The 17,500-nt window shown below is 39.5% G+C and overlaps 1 protein-coding gene across 1 annotated transcript in view; it reads left to right on the forward strand.

Annotated features, from left to right (window-relative positions):
* Window positions 1–568: 568 nt before the first annotated feature.
* LOC137975014 (tetratricopeptide repeat protein 28-like) overlaps window positions 569–17,500 on the forward strand; it is a 49,122-nt gene continuing 32,190 nt past the window's right edge. Inside the window, exons 1-3 of the mRNA XM_068822044.1 lie at window positions 569–652; window positions 1,097–1,167; window positions 4,952–9,346. Coding sequence (XP_068678145.1) covers window positions 5,020–9,346 — 4,327 coding nt within the window. The 5' untranslated portion in view covers window positions 569–652; window positions 1,097–1,167; window positions 4,952–5,019. The remainder of the gene's footprint in view (window positions 653–1,096; window positions 1,168–4,951; window positions 9,347–17,500) is intronic.

Raw genomic sequence — 17,500 nt, forward strand, 5'->3', positions numbered from 1 at the left:
TATCGGGCGTAACACCACATAAGGATTTAAAGACCACAGTGGTTTTTTGCTGCGTACCCAACTTTCTCAACTCAAGGATACAGTAAGAAACAACAGAAAAACGATCTTTAGTAAAACAGTTGATTTTCAGTCTGATAAACAACAACAAATTTGGTTTTTGTCTATGGTTAAAGCTGCTTCGTTTTCGACTTGGGATGCTTCGTTTTCGAGTTTTGAGTACTTCGTTTTCGAGTTGGGATTCGACTTCATTTTCGACTTAGGGTACTTAGTTCGATTCCGACCTTTTGGATACTTCGTGCTATGTTCTTCGTTTTCGAGTGCTTGCTTTTCCATACTTCGCTTGTACATGTTTACCGGGAGAAAGGCTCACATCTAAATTGTTGGGTATTCTTAGAGCCGGAGACTTTTTTCCTTTTATCTTTGCCGGGTGTAATTTCATTTTCCGTTTATTTTCGATAATGCAAGAGTCATAACAACGTGATATAATACAGCTAATAATAGAACGATTTCCGCTATATATTGAAAACTACAACTCTACAAATCAGTTTCCTCGCCTTCGCCAAGTAAATACGATTCTTCCAAATTGCTGTCTTCTCGTCTTGCTTTAATCTCTGTCTTGTTTAAACACAGTCTTTTAAATCATTTGCAAAAGGTAAGTTAAATGCTCCATAGATTATAGAATGGTTCAGGAACAATCAATTCTATCCGAACATCGCTACTTTGAAACAAAGCACTTATGGTCAGATTGTTAATCGAGATCAGGTTGGCTCAAAAGATGCTCTTCTGTTTGCTAAGCTTATCAAAAAATGTCGTGTCACTATATCTTAGAACTCGATTTAAACTGAGATTAAAAATGGGTGCGTCTTGCTTTTGACACCATTACAGCTTTTATAGGTTTTTTTAAAGGTTATTTCATGCTAAATCTTTAAGATTAGTTTCACACTGTGACAAAGGAATGGAAACTAAGTGTATGTTTCTAGTACATTGAGGCAAAGAAAGTAATTTGTGAGGTACGGATGACGGATCATTCCAAGAAAAAAAGAGCATTTCCATTTTGTTATTCGTATTTCTCTAATTTTCCTTTTTTCTTTACCAGACTGCAGATTTCGTTCTTTGGTCGCGCTCTAATCACTATGCTGTGTCTTTCTGAGTGACTTAGGAAAAAAGGTAAGTAATTTTCAAGTTCGTCCTAATGATTTTAAATACTTTAATACTTCAAGAGTATTGAAACTAGGGCTGTGTCTCTTACATTTAACCCGTAAAAGCAAACTAGAGGATATGTATCATTAACAACCAAGGCATCCGCAAATACCTGACTATAACATGAATAAGTTTAGTCCATATCATGCATGCGTCAACAAGGTATTTGGAATGTTCAGATATTCAGTTTGTAGAAGCGATTTTAGATGAAAAAGGGGGGTTTGCAGTCTGTAATAGACCTCAGTACTCCCGCCCCTTCCCCGTCAAAAAGGCTTCGAAAATGTAAAGTATCATGTTCTTACCCAAACGCAATGCAATTCCTTTCTACATGTGATGGACTTACGATATTTCACAGGTTGTAATTTTAAAGCTTCAATAGATGATAAATAAATTCTCTAACTTTCTCCATGAGCCGCTGATCCTTGGCTTGCATTTGTAAATTATTGTGAACACCCAGTCAACTATGATCAAATAAATGAATAGGACGTTTTATGACGAGTCCTCTCCCTCAAGTTTTTCTTTGTTAAAAATGTGCTTGTGCTGGGTTTTTAGTGATAAGTGACGTTTAGAACTCTGTGATTAAATGAAACGCGTTTCGTCATATAGCCATTGGTAAGTCAAATACAAAACAAGTTGTCATGAATGCGTAAAGATTCAAGAAGCAATTTTTCAGAAGGAATATTTAAAGCTCTTGTTCTTTCCAAAGCGTTACTTCACTATTGTGCCAGCATTCTAGCTCACTCGGTTTTCATTGGCAACACGATGCTGAATTCTGCAACTGCCGAACTCGATATGAGTTATTTGATTTTATTTGAAAGCAACTGTTTTGCTCCGTGGTTGGCTTCTTAAAAAAGAAGGGTGTGTGATTCGGAGTTATTGGTAAGCTGCAGTCATCCATGATTCAAATATGTAGATATTGCCCTGTTGTAATTGCATTCCAGAAAAGGGAATTTTCCCTCTTTCACTATTCAGTGCTCTGTGGTTCCATTAATACGACCGTTTCTACAGTCAACCTTACTCAACCATTGTAAGTGGCCGTGACTCAGTAAACAGTACCTGTTTCGTATCTCCTGTTCGGCTTATCCTTTAGTAAAAAGCTGAATGTGTCTGCGCAAAATGATTGATTTTTGCACCCACTCATGGCTTAAATATTGAAGCTGTTTAAACAAAAGCCAATTTCGTTATTAATAGAAACTAAAGCGGTCGTCAATTTTATTTATGTTGCTTAAATTGAGCTTCGTTTCCCTCGAATAACCTAATTGCAAATTCGTCCATGTTAGATTTTACAGGAAGTGAAAACTTCCTGTCAAGCTTCTATATGTTTCTATAAGCAACAACCTTGTTGCTTATAGAAACATCTTACCACCTCGTAAAATGAGCCTTCAGAAATAAGGGGGGAAAAAAAAACAATGTGAATGTTGTCGAAAGGCACAGTTCGGTTGTAACTCGGCTTCCGGCACCTATGCGTGTTTTAACCCCTTCACTTGGATACGTTAATACTGCAGGTCATCCCTTACACGATCTTGAAAGCGAAGGTTGGCTCAACCTCGACAATGAGACCACCTATCATGGTCTAAACATAGAGATGAAATTAGTACGAGGATGTCTACAGCTATAGGCTCCCTTAAACGTACAAGACCATTCATCTCAGAACAAGGCACTGCCCTCCAAATCTGTCAAGCGTTTATTTTACCCCACTTTGATTATTGTAGCTCCGTTTGGGGCAATTGCAACTGAACTTTCAGTGATAAACTCCAAAAGCTTCAAAATAAAGCTGCCAGGGGCGGCGATTGCCTGGTCCAATTACGACACAAAATGCCAGTTTCCTTTTAAATCTGGTTAATTGGGATTATCTAATATTACACTCCGGAAAAAGACTAAAGCCATATTGATGATTAAAGTAATCAAAGGTCTCTCCCCAGCGTACCTCCAGAATTTATTTTATATGGCTGCAGTACACAGTATAACTTGAGAGACTGAGGCTAAACTCGAGTTGCCTATGCCACACACATGTCAAATTATTAGAAGTGTGCTTTTTGTTATATTATTTTATATGGCTGCAGTACACAGTATAACTTTAGAAGTGTGCTTTTTGTTATATTATTTTATATGGCTGCAGTACACAGTATAACTTTAGAAGTGTGCTTTTTGTTATATTATTTTATATGGCTGCAGTACACAGTATAACTTGAGAGACTGAGGCTAAACTCGAGTTGCCTATGCCACACACATGTCAAATTATTAGAAGTGTGCTTTTTGTTATAGCGGGGCACTGTTATGGATACGTTTGCTCATCGGCTTACGGAAATTAGATTCCCTAGGATATTTCAAATGGGAAATTGACCAACTTTATAGCAGCTGTCGGTTAAGGAGCAAGGGTGGCACAGTTGTTTAGTGCGCGGCAGCCTTGGTGCAAGAGGTCCCGAGTTCGATCTCCGGATCTCACATCCATGTTTCGACTTCTCTCCTTTCAGTTTAGCCTTAAAACGGGGCACTGATGGAAAGAGGGCGGTAAAGTGAGCGCACCGTCGGCTTCCTGCGAGAATACCATCTCGAGGGTAAAGGAATTCCCGCGTTAAATAAGGTGTACCTTTACCTTTACCAGGCTCCCACATGACAATCTTGTAAAACAGTCAAGTTGTAATGAAACTTCTAACTGTAATATATACTGAAGATATTACCGTGTATCAATAAAGTATGTGATATGTATATGTATTGGAAATCGTATGAACGCGAGTGAATTTCGTGACTTATGGGCACGAGTGAAAGTTGCAAGTTGTCCTGCGAGTGCAATTTGAGGACTTTCCGATCACGAGTGACCATTAAACACAAAATGCAGAAGCAAGTTCATACAACTTCTTATTTATCACGTACTGGACAAAATCACTCCATCGCTTTGTTGCCATAGCAACTTCTGTTGCCATGGCAACTCTAAAACCTCTTTTGCAGTTTAACCTATTTATGCATTCGTCATTAACAAAAAAGAACCCAATATTCTGTTGAGTAAATAATGATTATGTACTGATGTGTAAAGTGTGAGACCTAGATGCCATCTCTCGGGGGATCACAACTTTGTGTCGCCGGGCTTCTGGCAATCGGCATACAAAAGTAAAAAGAATTATGTATAATAATAAGAGATTTTATGACCATTCGAAAACTCGATAATAGAATTTTGTTTACAGTTATAGGCTTAGTTACCTGGCCTTTAATTGAAAGTGAGGTTCGAGTTGACCTTGTCATGATACAGACCTCCCTGCTTTTCTTATGTTAATGATGTTCTCTTGTTAAAACATAAGAAAAGCAGTGAGGTTTCTATCAAAACCAGGTCAACTCTAGCCTCGCTTTCATTGATAGGTCACGTAAGTACAATAAGCGCACAACTGTAAAATGATCTTTTCCGCCACTTTTTATTGTAAAACAAACAGCTTTTGCTCCCCGCTGAAATTTTGCATGGATAAGGGCCAAAAGAAGTTATCAGATTCGGCTTAAAAGTTCTATGGGGAGAATAAACGAGGATAAATTGGTAAGGATGAAAATCTGAGTTTAAAATGCCCATGGAAAAATTCTACAGTGGTTTGAAAACTTAAAATAGGACTGAGTGGTAAGATACGTAATGAACAGCAATGGACAATTTTCAGTGCCTTCATTTCACCGTTACGAGAGAATGACAGAATAAATGATATTCCATAATCTTTTATTACTTTAAAAAGCAGATTAAACATCAATCGTCTTTACTTTTCTTACCTTCCAGCTTCATCCTTGATTTGACATTGGATCATCTCAAAGAAAAAGTTTTAATTGTCATTTAGTTATTGGAGAATGGTAGATAGGAAGTTAGAAGCTGTAGAGCATCGAATGCTAGAGCTTGCCATTGCTATAAGTGTAGAAGACAGGGGTCGTGAAGGAAGGGCTCAATTTCATCTCGGCCGTGCTTACCTCAACCTACCTGATTATCAACAGGCCATAAAAAATTATGCACAAGCATTACATATTTTCACAGAAATAGGCTGCAGGGCTGGGGAAGGAGCAGTCTATGGGAACCTGGGCATTGCCTATGTTAGGCTAAGTAATTTTAAACAAGCCATTGAGTACTGCGAAAAACATCTTAGTATTGCAAAAGAAGTAGGGGATAGGGCTGGGGAAGGATCAGCCTATGGTAATCTGGGAAGTGCCCATCGGAATCTTGGTAATTTTAAACAAGCCATTGAGTACTACGAAAAACATCTTAGTATTGCTAAAGAAGTAGGGGTTAGAGCTGGGGAAGGATCAGCCTATGGAAATCTGGGAAACGCCTATCGCAATCTAGGTAATTTTAAACAAGCCATTGAGTACTGCGAAAAACATCTTAGTATTGCTAAAGAAGTAGGGGATAGGGCTGGGGAGGGATCAGCATATGGAAATCTGGGAAACGCCTATCGCAATCTAGGTAATTTTAAACAAGCCATTGAGTACTGCGAAAAACATCTGAGTATTGCTAAAGAAGTAGGGGATAGGGCTGGGGAAGGATCAGCCTATGGAAATCTGGGAAACGCCTATCGCAATCTAGGTAATTTTAAACAAGCCATTGAGTACTGCGAAAAACATCTTAGCATTGCTAAAGAAGTAGGGGATAGGGCTGGAGAAGGATCAGCATATGAAAATCTGGGAAATGCCTATCTTAGTCTAGGTAATTTTAAACAAGCCATTGAGTACCACCAAAAACATCTTAGTATTGCTAAAGAAGTAGGGGATAGGGCTGGGGAAGGATCAAGCTATGGAAATCTGGGAAATGCCTATGTTAGTCTAGGTAACTTTAAACAAGCCATTGAGTACTACGAAAAACATCTTAGTATTGCTAAAGAGGTAGGGGATAGGGCTGGGGAAGGATCAGCCTATGGAAACCTGGGAAGTGCCTATCGTAATCTAAGTAATTTTAAACAAGCCATTGAGTACTACGAAAAACATCTTAGTATTGCTAAAGAAGTAGGGGATAGGGCTGGGGAGGGATCAACGTATGGAAATCTGGGAAATGGGTATCTTAGTCTAGGTAACTTTAAACAAGCCATTGAGTACTACGAAAAACATATTAGTATTGCTAAAGAAATAGGGGATAGGGCTGGGGAGGGATCAGCCTATGGAAATCTGGGAAATGCCTATCGCAATCTAGGTAATTTTAAACAAGCCATTGAGTACTACGAAAGAGATCTTAGTATTGCTAAAGAAGTAGGGGATAAGGCTAGGGAGGGATCAAGCTATGGAAATCTGGGAAATGCGTATCTTAGTCTAGGTAATGTTGAACAAGCCATTGAGTACTACGAAAAACATCTTAGTATTGCGAAAGAAGTAGGGGATAGGGCTGGGGAGGGATCAACCTATGGAAATCTGGGAAATGCCTATTACATTCTAGGTAGTTTCAAACAAGCCATGGAGTATTACGAAAAACATCTTAGTATTGCTAAAGAAGTAGGGGATAGGGCTGGGGAGGGATCAACGTATGGAAATCTGGGAAATGGGTATCTTAGTCTAGGTAACTTTAAACAAGCCATTGAGTACTACGAAAAACATATTAGTATTGCTAAAGAAATAGGGGATAGGGCTGGGGAGGGATCAGCCTATGGAAATCTGGGAAATGCCTATCGCAATCTAGGTAATTTTAAACAAGCCATTGAGTACTACGAAAGAGATCTTAGTATTGCTAAAGAAGTAGGGGATAAGGCTGGGGAGGGATCAAGCTATGGAAATCTGGGAAATGCCTATCTTAGTCTAGGTAATTTTAAAGAAGCCATTGAGTACCACCAAAAACATCTTAGTATTGCTAGAGAAGTAGGGGATAGGGCTGGGGAAGGATCAAGCTATGGAAATCTGGGAAATGCCTATGTTAGTCTAGGTAACTTTAAACAAGCCATTGAGTACTACGAAAAACATCTTAGTATTGCTAAAGAGGTAGGGGATAGGGCTGGGGAAGGATCAGCCTATGGAAACCTGGGAAGTGCCTATCGTAATCTAAGTAATTTTAAACAAGCCATTGAGTACTACGAAAAACATCTTAGTATTGCTAAAGAAGTAGGGGATAGGGCTGGGGAGGGATCAACGAATGGAAATCTGGGAAATGGGTATCTTAGTCTAGGTAACTTTAAACAAGCCATTGAGTACTACGAAAAACATATTAGTATTGCTAAAGAAATAGGGGATAGGGCTGGGGAGGGATCAGCCTATGGAAATCTGGGAAATGCCTATCGCAATCTAGGTAATTTTAAACAAGCCATTGAGTACTACGAAAGAGATCTTAGTATTGCTAAAGAAGTAGGGGATAAGGCTGGGGAGGGATCAAGCTATGGAAATCTGGGAAATGCCTATCTTAGTCTAGGTAATTTTAAAGAAGCCATTGAGTACCACCAAAAACATCTTAGTATTGCTAGAGAAGTAGGGGATAGGGCTGGGGAGGGATCAGCCTATGGAAATCTGGGAAATGCCTATGTTAGTCTAGGTAACTTTAAACAAGCCATTGAGTACTACGAAAAACATCTTAGTATTGCTAAAGAGGTAGGGGATAGGGCTGGGGAAGGATCAGCCTATGGAAACCTGGGAAGTGCCTATCGTAATCTAAGTAATTTTAAACAAGCCATTGAGTACTACGAAAAACATCTTAGTATTGCTAAAGAAGTAGGGGATAGGGCTGGGGAGGGATCAGCATATGAAAATCTGGGAAATGCCTATCTTAGTCTAGGTAATTTTAAACAAGCCATTGAGTACCACCAAAAACATCTTAGTATTGCTAAAGAAGTAGGGGATAGGGCTGGGGAGGGATCAGCATATAGAAAACTGGGAAATGACTATCTTAGTCTAGGTAATTTTAAACAAGCCATTGAGTACTTCGAAAAACATCTTAGTATTGCTAAAAAAGTAGGGGATAGGGCTGGGGAAGGATCAAGCTATGGAAATCTGGGAAATGCCTATGTTAGTCTAGGTAACTTTAAACAAGCCATTGAGTACTACGAAAAACATCTTAGTATTGCTAAAGAGGTAGGGGATAGGGCTGGGGAAGGATCAGCCTATGGAAACCTGGGAAGTGCCTATCGTAATCTAAGTAATTTTAAACAAGCCATTGAGTACTACGAAAAACATCTTAGTATTGCTAAAGAAGTAGGGGATAGGGCTGGGGAGGGATCAACGTATGGAAATCTGGGAAATGGGTATCTTAGTCTAGGTAACTTTAAACAAGCCATTGAGTACTACGAAAAACATATTAGTATTGCTAAAGAAATAGGGGATAGGGCTGGGGAGGGATCAGCCTATGGAAATCTGGGAAATGCCTATCGCAATCTAGGTAATTTTAAACAAGCCATTGAGTACTACGAAAGAGATCTTAGTATTGCTAAAGAAGTAGGGGATAAGGCTGGGGAGGGATCAAGCTATGGAAATCTGGGAAATGCCTATCTTAGTCTAGGTAATTTTAAAGAAGCCATTGAGTACCACCAAAAACATCTTAGTATTGCTAGAGAAGTAGGGGATAGGGCTGGGGAGGGATCAGCCTATGGAAATCTGGGAAATGCCTATGTTAGTCTAGGTAACTTTAAACAAGCCATTGAGTACTACGAAAAACATCTTAGTATTGCTAAAGAGGTAGGGGATAGGGCTGGGGAAGGATCAGCCTATGGAAACCTGGGAAGTGCCTATCGTAATCTAAGTAATTTTAAACAAGCCATTGAGTACTACGAAAAACATCTTAGTATTGCTAAAGAAGTAGGGGATAGGGCTGGGGAGGGATCAACGAATGGAAATCTGGGAAATGGGTATCTTAGTCTAGGTAACTTTAAACAAGCCATTGAGTACTACGAAAAACATATTAGTATTGCTAAAGAAATAGGGGATAGGGCTGGGGAGGGATCAGCCTATGGAAATCTGGGAAATGCCTATCGCAATCTAGGTAATTTTAAACAAGCCATTGAGTACTACGAAAGAGATCTTAGTATTGCTAAAGAAGTAGGGGATAAGGCTAGGGAGGGATCAAGCTATGGAAATCTGGGAAATGCGTATCTTAGTCTAGGTAATGTTGAACAAGCCATTGAGTACTACGAAAAACATCTTAGTATTGCGAAAGAAGTAGGGGATAGGGCTGGGGAGGGATCAACCTATGGAAATCTGGGAAATGCCTATTACATTCTAGGTAGTTTCAAACAAGCCATGGAGTATTACGAAAAACATCTTAGTATTGCTAAAGAAGTAGGGGATAGGGCTGGGGAGAGATCAACGTATGGAAATCTGGGAAATGGGTATCTTAGGCTAGGTAATTTGAAACAAGCCATTGAGTACTACGAAAAACATCTTAGTATTGCTAAAGAAGTAAGGGGCAGGGTTGGGGAGGGATCAGCCTATGGAAATCTAGGAACTGCCTATTTTAGTCTAGGTAATTTTAAACAAGCCACTGAGTACTGTGAAAAACATCTTAGTATTGCTAAAGAAGTAGGGGATAGGGCTGGGGAGTGATTGGCCTCTGGAAATCTGGGACAGGCCTACTGGAATCTAGGTTATTTTAAGGAAGGCATGGAGTACCATGAACACAGTCTTAGTATTTTCAGGGAAATTGGAGACTGTCTAGGAGAAGGCTTAGCGTGGTATTTGCAAGGTCATGATCATGAATTGTTGGGTTCCTTGAGTAATGCACTCAGTTGTTATCGTTTAAGTATAAAACATTTTGATGAAACAAGGCGTAGTCTGAAGTCAGAAGATGAGTGGAAAATAGGTTTTCGTGATTGTCATCACATGTCGTACACTGCTCTGTGGAGGACACTTTTGAAGAATGGAGAGGTTGAAGAAGCTTTGTATGCTGCTGAGAAAGGTCGAGCACAGGCTTTGATGGATATTTTGAAAGATCAATACGGCATTGACTCTCTGTCATATTCTGCACTTTCTCCTAATCAATCTCTTACAGCTGCATTAGAGCTTTTACCTTCACAAGCCGTTTTTGTGGCACTTGACGAGAATAAGATCACGTTTTGGGTGCTAAGAAAAGACAGCAAGATCAGCCTTCGACAAAACGAAATTGCGAATGGAAGTGCTGATTTGTTGATGGAAGCTATTTTGAAAGGGATCGGTAACCTGTCTTGCAGCAAAAAACCTATCAGTCAAAACACAGTTCTACCATCATCAACCTTCGTGAACTCTTTACAACCGTTGTATGATGTCTTACTCGGGCCAATTGCAGACTTGCTCCAAGGAAATGAGTTAATCGTTGTTCCCGATGGACCATTTTGCTTGGCTCCATATTCTGCATTGAGTGAATTTATCAGGATCCGCACCGTTCCCTCGTTGACCGCTTTTAATGTGATCGTTGGTGCACCTGAAGACTTCCACAGTAGGACTGGAGCACTGCTTGTAGGTGATCCGTGGTTGAAGGAAGTTACTAACAAGAAAGGGGAGCCCATTTTGGAACAGCTTCCGTGCGCAAAACAAGAAGTAGAGATGATTGGACAACTTCTGCAGACAACACCGCTGACTAGAAAAAGTGCCACGAAATCTGAGGTGCTGAAAGGTATGAAGTCAGTTGCGTTAGTTCACATTGCAGCACATGGATGCCAAAAAACGGGAGAAATTGCTTTAGCCCCAAATACCGAACGGAAATCGCCAATCCCCAAAGAGGAAGACTTCATTTTGAAAATGTCGGATGTTCAGAGAATTTCTCTTCGAGCAAGACTAGTTGTGCTGAGCTGTTGCCACAGTGGCCGGGGAGAAGTGAAGTCTGAGGGAGTGGTGGGAATTGCAAGGGCTTTCCTGTGTGCTGGAGCTCGGTCTGTTTTGGTGTCACTCTGGGCAATTGATGACGAGGTAACGTTGTTGTTCATGAGGAGGTTCTACCAGCACCTGGTAGATGGAAAAAGCGCAAGTGTAGCTCTTCAACAAGCAATGAAATCTTTGCGAGAATCAGAGCAGTATTGCGCTATAAAGCACTGGGCGCCATTTGTGCTGGTTGGCGATGATGTCACGCTGGAATTTCCAAAAAAAATGGTAAGTGAAGTTCGCGTTTAACTCAGAAAACAAGAATACTTTCAAATTGGAAAACTGACAATAGGAATCAAATAGGCCCAAGATGGCATGATAACGAGATGCTAGCTTCGTAGTGTAAACAATTCAAACTTTCCTCTAGCACGCTTTTGTCACAAATGTAATTTCTACATGCCAATCACGCATGCACAGTTGCATAAAGGGTACTTTTCACAATGGTGGACCAACTGTTTTCGTTCAGACTTTAGAGGCTTTTTGTTAACTGGTGAAAATGGCTCATTTTATCACCTCGTGGTTTCTCTTTTGGTGTTTCCGTTCTCCCATATATAGATCTCTAAACTTCGTCTTTTGTAAGGAATAGCCCACTTCGGAATATACCATAATACTCTTTGTTTGTCCGCCCAAATTTTGCATAAGCACTGTTTTTGTTTTCTCTTGGGACCTCTGTAATTCCCAAGAGAAACTGGAAACAATGCTTATGCAAAATTCGTGGGGACAAACAAAGATTATTATGGTATTTTCTCACGGCCATCCCTCCAACTGACATTGGACATTTCGTAACAATTACACGGCGCAATATCCCATCTTAATATGATAACCTCACCGCTGTAAAAAGAACGAAAGCAGGCAGAATTGGAGCTTAAGTTCAACAGGAAATAGCGTTTCTAAGCTAAGCCGCGCTGATCTACAGTATTTAGGTCTAAAAGCCCTGTTGAAGACGGTCACTTGCAGTTGTTTTGCTGGGTACTACTATGCCAATACTCTAAAGAATTCGACTTTCCAGGAGCTTGTCTCGTTAGTTTAATGGATATCGGAAACTGCAAGGTGAAGCCATCGATCCGGGTTTAACTCTTTGCCTCGCCTATTGTGAATCTTCTCAGCTTGTTTAAAATCTAAACGGTAGATTGTACGTCGTGTAAGTTGAATAAAAAGGGAAATGTCAGCTTGAGGGATAGAAATAAGTGACGACCACTCGAAGACAGCATCGTCCTGCACGTAGCCATTTGCATAGGCGCATTGTGTATGCTCGAAATAACCAGCTATATTTAGAGGTACTTTATTATATTTTTTCTTCTTCCAGAATCGATGTCGAAGATGCAAGGAAACTGCCTGACACTTCAGTTATAGCAGAACTTGTAAAAAAAAGTAGAACGGGTTAACAATCATGGTTAAGCCATTAGAACAAGCTCCAAAGGTTTAGTAGAAGTTTACTGCGTTAACTAAACCAACAGACGGAGATTATTGTAAGTGAAATTATGACAGAAAGCTTAGATCTTTAATAAAATGCTAGTTTTACCCGTTATTTTGATATTTAGTTTCTCATATAACTTCAACACTCAGTGCTGCTCCAATGGCGATCAAAATCATAGTGCTATAGTTGAGTTGCTAAAATCATGTTTTATTTAATTCTTTGAAACTGCTTTTGTTTTATGAGTGTAAGCCAGTTTCGAAAGAAAAGAAAAAAACAACACTTTTGCTGAGGCTTTTAACGTGATAAGGAAAAGAGATAGATTTGCAACATTCAAAGATCACAAAATAGAAGGGAAACGACGGGTGAAATTTTTTTCCTATTCTTCTGCATAACAAATGAATGAAATCATCAGCAATAAAGAAGACGTTTTTCTTTTCTTAATAAATTTCCAAGTTCTTTATAGGGCTTACTCCCTCGAGTTCTCGGTGGTGTTTCTAAGCAAAGTGAAAGAATGTGTTTGCATTCGAAAGTAGTTCAATTCCTAGAATAATAGTTAGGGAACTAACAAATCCACTGCAAAGTTAGAAAAAATTGTCTGGGGTAGATTCATTGCCACCTTAACAACTGGAAAATTTTAAGGTGGCTCTGATTCCGCTCCAGAAAATTTTTTGTACCTCTGCAGAGTTTTATCTTAGCCTGCTAACCACTTAACAGCAATAAAAAATGGGGATCACCAAGTTCGTTTCTGAGATATAAGCTTTTGAAGACAAAATATAGGGCATTTCTTTAGAAGGCTCTTTGGTTGCTATGGTAAACTATTACATCACATTAATGAGTGCACCTTGTTAAGTAATGATTGGTGTTTCATTTGGTACCATAACATTTGATGTTATGTGAAACAGTTGCGGGGTAGATTCAATCCTTCCAAATAGTACAGTTGGTTGAAAGTGTTGGTTTGAGCTTCAAGGGAACGAAAGGCTACAGGCCGCCTATACTATGGCCTTTAATTTAGACCATTTCCGTCGCAAGGGTCAAACTGATGGTATTTGGATATCCGGGTTATGTAACGCAACCGAATGTTTAAGTTACGTTTAAAGCTGAAACCCTAATTTAATATAAGGCTCTGCTGAATTTTGCAATTTTTCATGCAACTTCTCTTGAAATGCTATAGCAAGACAAGTTGCAAGTTGCACACTTTACAACTGCCAAAAACGAGGTGAGCCAAATCGCAGAACCTCTCGCGGAAAGTAGAATCCACTGCTACTTTGCGCATTGATTTACGCAAATTAGCAACGAAGTTTTCAAGCAATGCGTGCTGTGAAATCTGCCCTCCAACTTGTGTCGCAACGGATTGCGTCATCAGCCAGTAAAATGTCCCTGTAACCTCATGAGATCATCGAAAAAACGAGACAAATCGCAAGAAACGTTGCCCAGTGTAGGAAGCGTCAAGCGAATAGTTTTGCAGTGTGAGAACTCTTGTCGAAACAAAATTGAGAGACAAGTTGCTCGAAAAATTGCGAGTGTAACAGCGCCCTTTATGGGTCAAGTAAGTAAGGAAACCGTCTAAAATTGGATAAGACATTTGCTTATGATATATCATAAATATGCTCAGTTATAAAAAATATGTCTTCCAAACGCACATACAAAATAAGTTTGTGAAGGTACAGATCTGTAGATTAATGTTTATTTTTTGAAAAATGTTACAAAAAGCTTCGAAAACGAAAACACTCGGAAAAGCGATTTTAAAGCACAAGGCATTAAGCACCCTGGGAACGAAACACTGTTAAAGACGTAATAACTGTGGATATCTACTGTTTGTAGGTATGGGCACCGATTTCAAAAGGGTTTCCTTTTCGATAGCTTCGGTGTCGATACTATGCAAAAAGGACGACATAGCTCTTGCTTCAAAAGGTTGCATGTGTTTCTCAATTGCTACTCCGTCCATGGTAACAGTGATTCCTTTTCGTCCTGGTGTAAACATTAAAACAAAGTGTGTTAAGTTGAGCCACAAACGAAGTCTGGGAAAGTTAAGTAGTCAAAATGAAATATGCTACAACAATTAAGGATTTGCTTGGGATGCCAATATGACCGTCATTTAATTTTTTGCTTTGCTATTCTCTTGTTTGCGGGTGGGGGTGGGGAGGGGGATTACCCTTCAAAACTACTTGTTGTAGATTGCAAGGGTAAGTTTGTTCTAAGCTGTTAAGTGGCCCCAGAAATTAGAGAATTTACAAACGACGTGTACCCCTACTTCACATTTCAAGCATTAATGTGCACATTAGCCTGACATAGAATTGACTGAATACTTTTTATGATTACAGGAAAATCCAAGAAAAAGGTCATTGATCTCTTACTTGTCATTCTTTAAGGAAAACGTATTTAATGTCGTGATAATTGCATACCTCTGCCAAACGAGCTCTTTGCAATCGTACTTTTCGTTTGAAGCGTATTACACACATCACAGCTCCAAGAATAATAAACACAGTGATACCCGCCATCGCCACGAACGTTCACATTCCAGATGAGAGCGTTATCGGCTTGGAGCTGTCCAAAATGACGTTGTGATCTGGAATGTGGAAAATAAGGGAAAACTGAATTACACCTCATAGTTTCCTGTGCTATGAAGCGCTGGTAACAGTGAAAGCCCCACGGTGAACCATTTACGCCCCTCGCTCAGGCACTGAATCAGTGATTCGTTCAACGGGTATTAAAAGCCATACCTATACGGATCAACTAGAAAAGTCGAAAGCCACCGCTAAAATCACCAGCGATCGGAGTGGCTACCTGTGGCTCCAAAAGCCGTTCACTAAAGGAGAACGATAAGCTAAAAAAAACGTGTTCAATTCACCAAAACGTACCAACGCAAGTTTTGTTGTCTTTTTGCAAGAAGAAGCCTTTTAAGCAGAAAAAGTTGTAACTTCCTTCGGTGTTGTTACAAAGTTGCAAACAGCCATGACGAAGATCTGTGCACTTGTCAATATCTGGGTCAAAAAGACCAATAATTAATTTAGTGGGTGAAAAAAGCCAGTCAATCAGTCAGTCAGCGGTTAAGCCTGTCATCTAACCATACACTCATTTATCCAGTCACAGGAGATCAGCAAGCCAGTCAGTCATTAAGTCAATTAAACAAAAAAATGCGCCCCCCCCCCCCTTAGTGTCAATCAGTCAGTCACTTAGCCAGTTAGGGTGTTAGCCAGCCATTCTGTTAATCAATCGAGTAACCTTCGCTTTACGTATCTCCTCACAAAAAACCCATTCACTTGAATGCTACTATGATCAAAAAGTCACTTCCTTTTTTTTCTGATTTTGAAAGTGTGTTTGATTAACATCTGACTGGCAAAATTTTCAAGCTCAGTGAGCTTTGATTTTTATCCAAAGGCTGTTTTCCATGAGTGTAAAATCTGGATTTCGTGGTCGACGTTACTCACGTTCAAAACTGACCGACTCGACCGAAGAGAGTTGGATCTAGAGTATGAGACGTCATTTACTCACAAGCTTAAAATTTATCGTGTAAATGCAGCTTATTATATATGCAAAACACGATTCACATGCATTGCATTCATTGAGTCTTTTACGTCATTTTCTCTTTGATCCAGCTCTCTCAAGATTTTAGAGTTGGTAATCGCGGACACTAAATGGGAAAATTCCATTTAAAATAAACAGTGTCTTTTTGAAAACAAGGCTTAAAACTTGGGTCACTGAGTGTTTAGTTGACATAGTTTTGAAATCCAAAGAAAAAGAAAGATTGATTTGTTTTGGTCATAGTAGCACTTTGAGTGTTCCAATTCACTACTTGCACAATCCCATAATACACCTCTATTACCCCCCAGAACGTTTGCATAATCATTGTTTGCAATTTCTCCTGGGACATAAAAATGTCCCAAGAGAAGTCGAAAACAATGCCCATGCAGATTTTTGGGGGCTAAAAGAAGTGTATTATGGGAGTTGTGCAAGTAGCGAATTAAATTATCCGTGCAAGTTGTGAAATCCGCCATTAGCCTGAATCTCGATTGACAGCTTCATCTAAAACTGCCTGCAGTGTGGTGGCAAATGTCATCACACATGTGGTATCCCAAAATGCACTCATCGACATCTAAAAGGAAAGAAGATGGACAAAACTAAATAAAAATCACATACGAATGTTATGTCATGGCATGATAAGAAACATTTAGCCAATTGCGAATTGTCGGACACGAGAATGATGCAAGATCGTTGTCTACCCTCCGTGTCGCCTCACGCATCTCGCTCGTTCATGCTCGATTTTGGCGATTCGCGCTGTGTTAAAACACCTGTTTAAAATGGGATAGCACTTGTTTCTTTATCTCAAACTGACTATTCCTTTCGCTTCAGCTTAAACGACGTATTTTGAGCAAGAGCCGGTACAACGTAGATTTGATTTTAGTGTTGTACTATATTTCGTTAACTCAGTACATAAAAGGAAGGAAGAAGGGAGAGTCAAATTGTTAAGAAGTTACATGGCATAATCCAATCCAATCCAGAATTTAGATTATACAAGATTCTCAACATGTCAACCTACAGGCAACAATTATTGACAAATTATTACATAATATATTATAATAAAAACAAACCAAAGAGAAAAAAAAACTAAAATAGGTTTGGGTTAGAATATTATAATGTTATAGCACTATTAGTTTATAAAAGGGTTTAAAAATTAAATAAAAAACTGACGTTCTTAAAATATCGCTTTTTTGAATTTCACTTCAATCCGTGGACAGAGTTGTTTATCAGCGACGGTAATTTACTTGATCGGAACACTTTCTATCAAACCGGCGCAATATGAATATGGAATCTTTCGCGAGGAATTGAAAAATTAATAAGCGACATTCACGTTCCTTGTCCTAAGGTTGTTAGTAACGAGAACGCCACAAATTTGCATATTCAGTAGGCAAAAACAATAGCTTTGCACGCCCTGGACGTGCGTTTTACGTATTAGGGAGCTTAAGCACGCGCGTTTTTGGGACGCGGACGGCAACCGGAAGAGAACATTTCGCGTGCCAGGACAGTGGTGTCTCCCAGATTTTTAAACTAATCATCTCTAATGGAAAAAAAATACTCAGCAATGTAAATTTGATTGTGTTAAAACAAGTTTAAAGGGAAAACAGCTTA

The sequence above is a fragment of the Montipora foliosa genome, chromosome 11 (assembly GCF_036669935.1).
Source record: "Montipora foliosa isolate CH-2021 chromosome 11, ASM3666993v2, whole genome shotgun sequence".
NCBI classification, from domain to species: Eukaryota; Metazoa; Cnidaria; class Anthozoa; order Scleractinia; family Acroporidae; genus Montipora; species Montipora foliosa.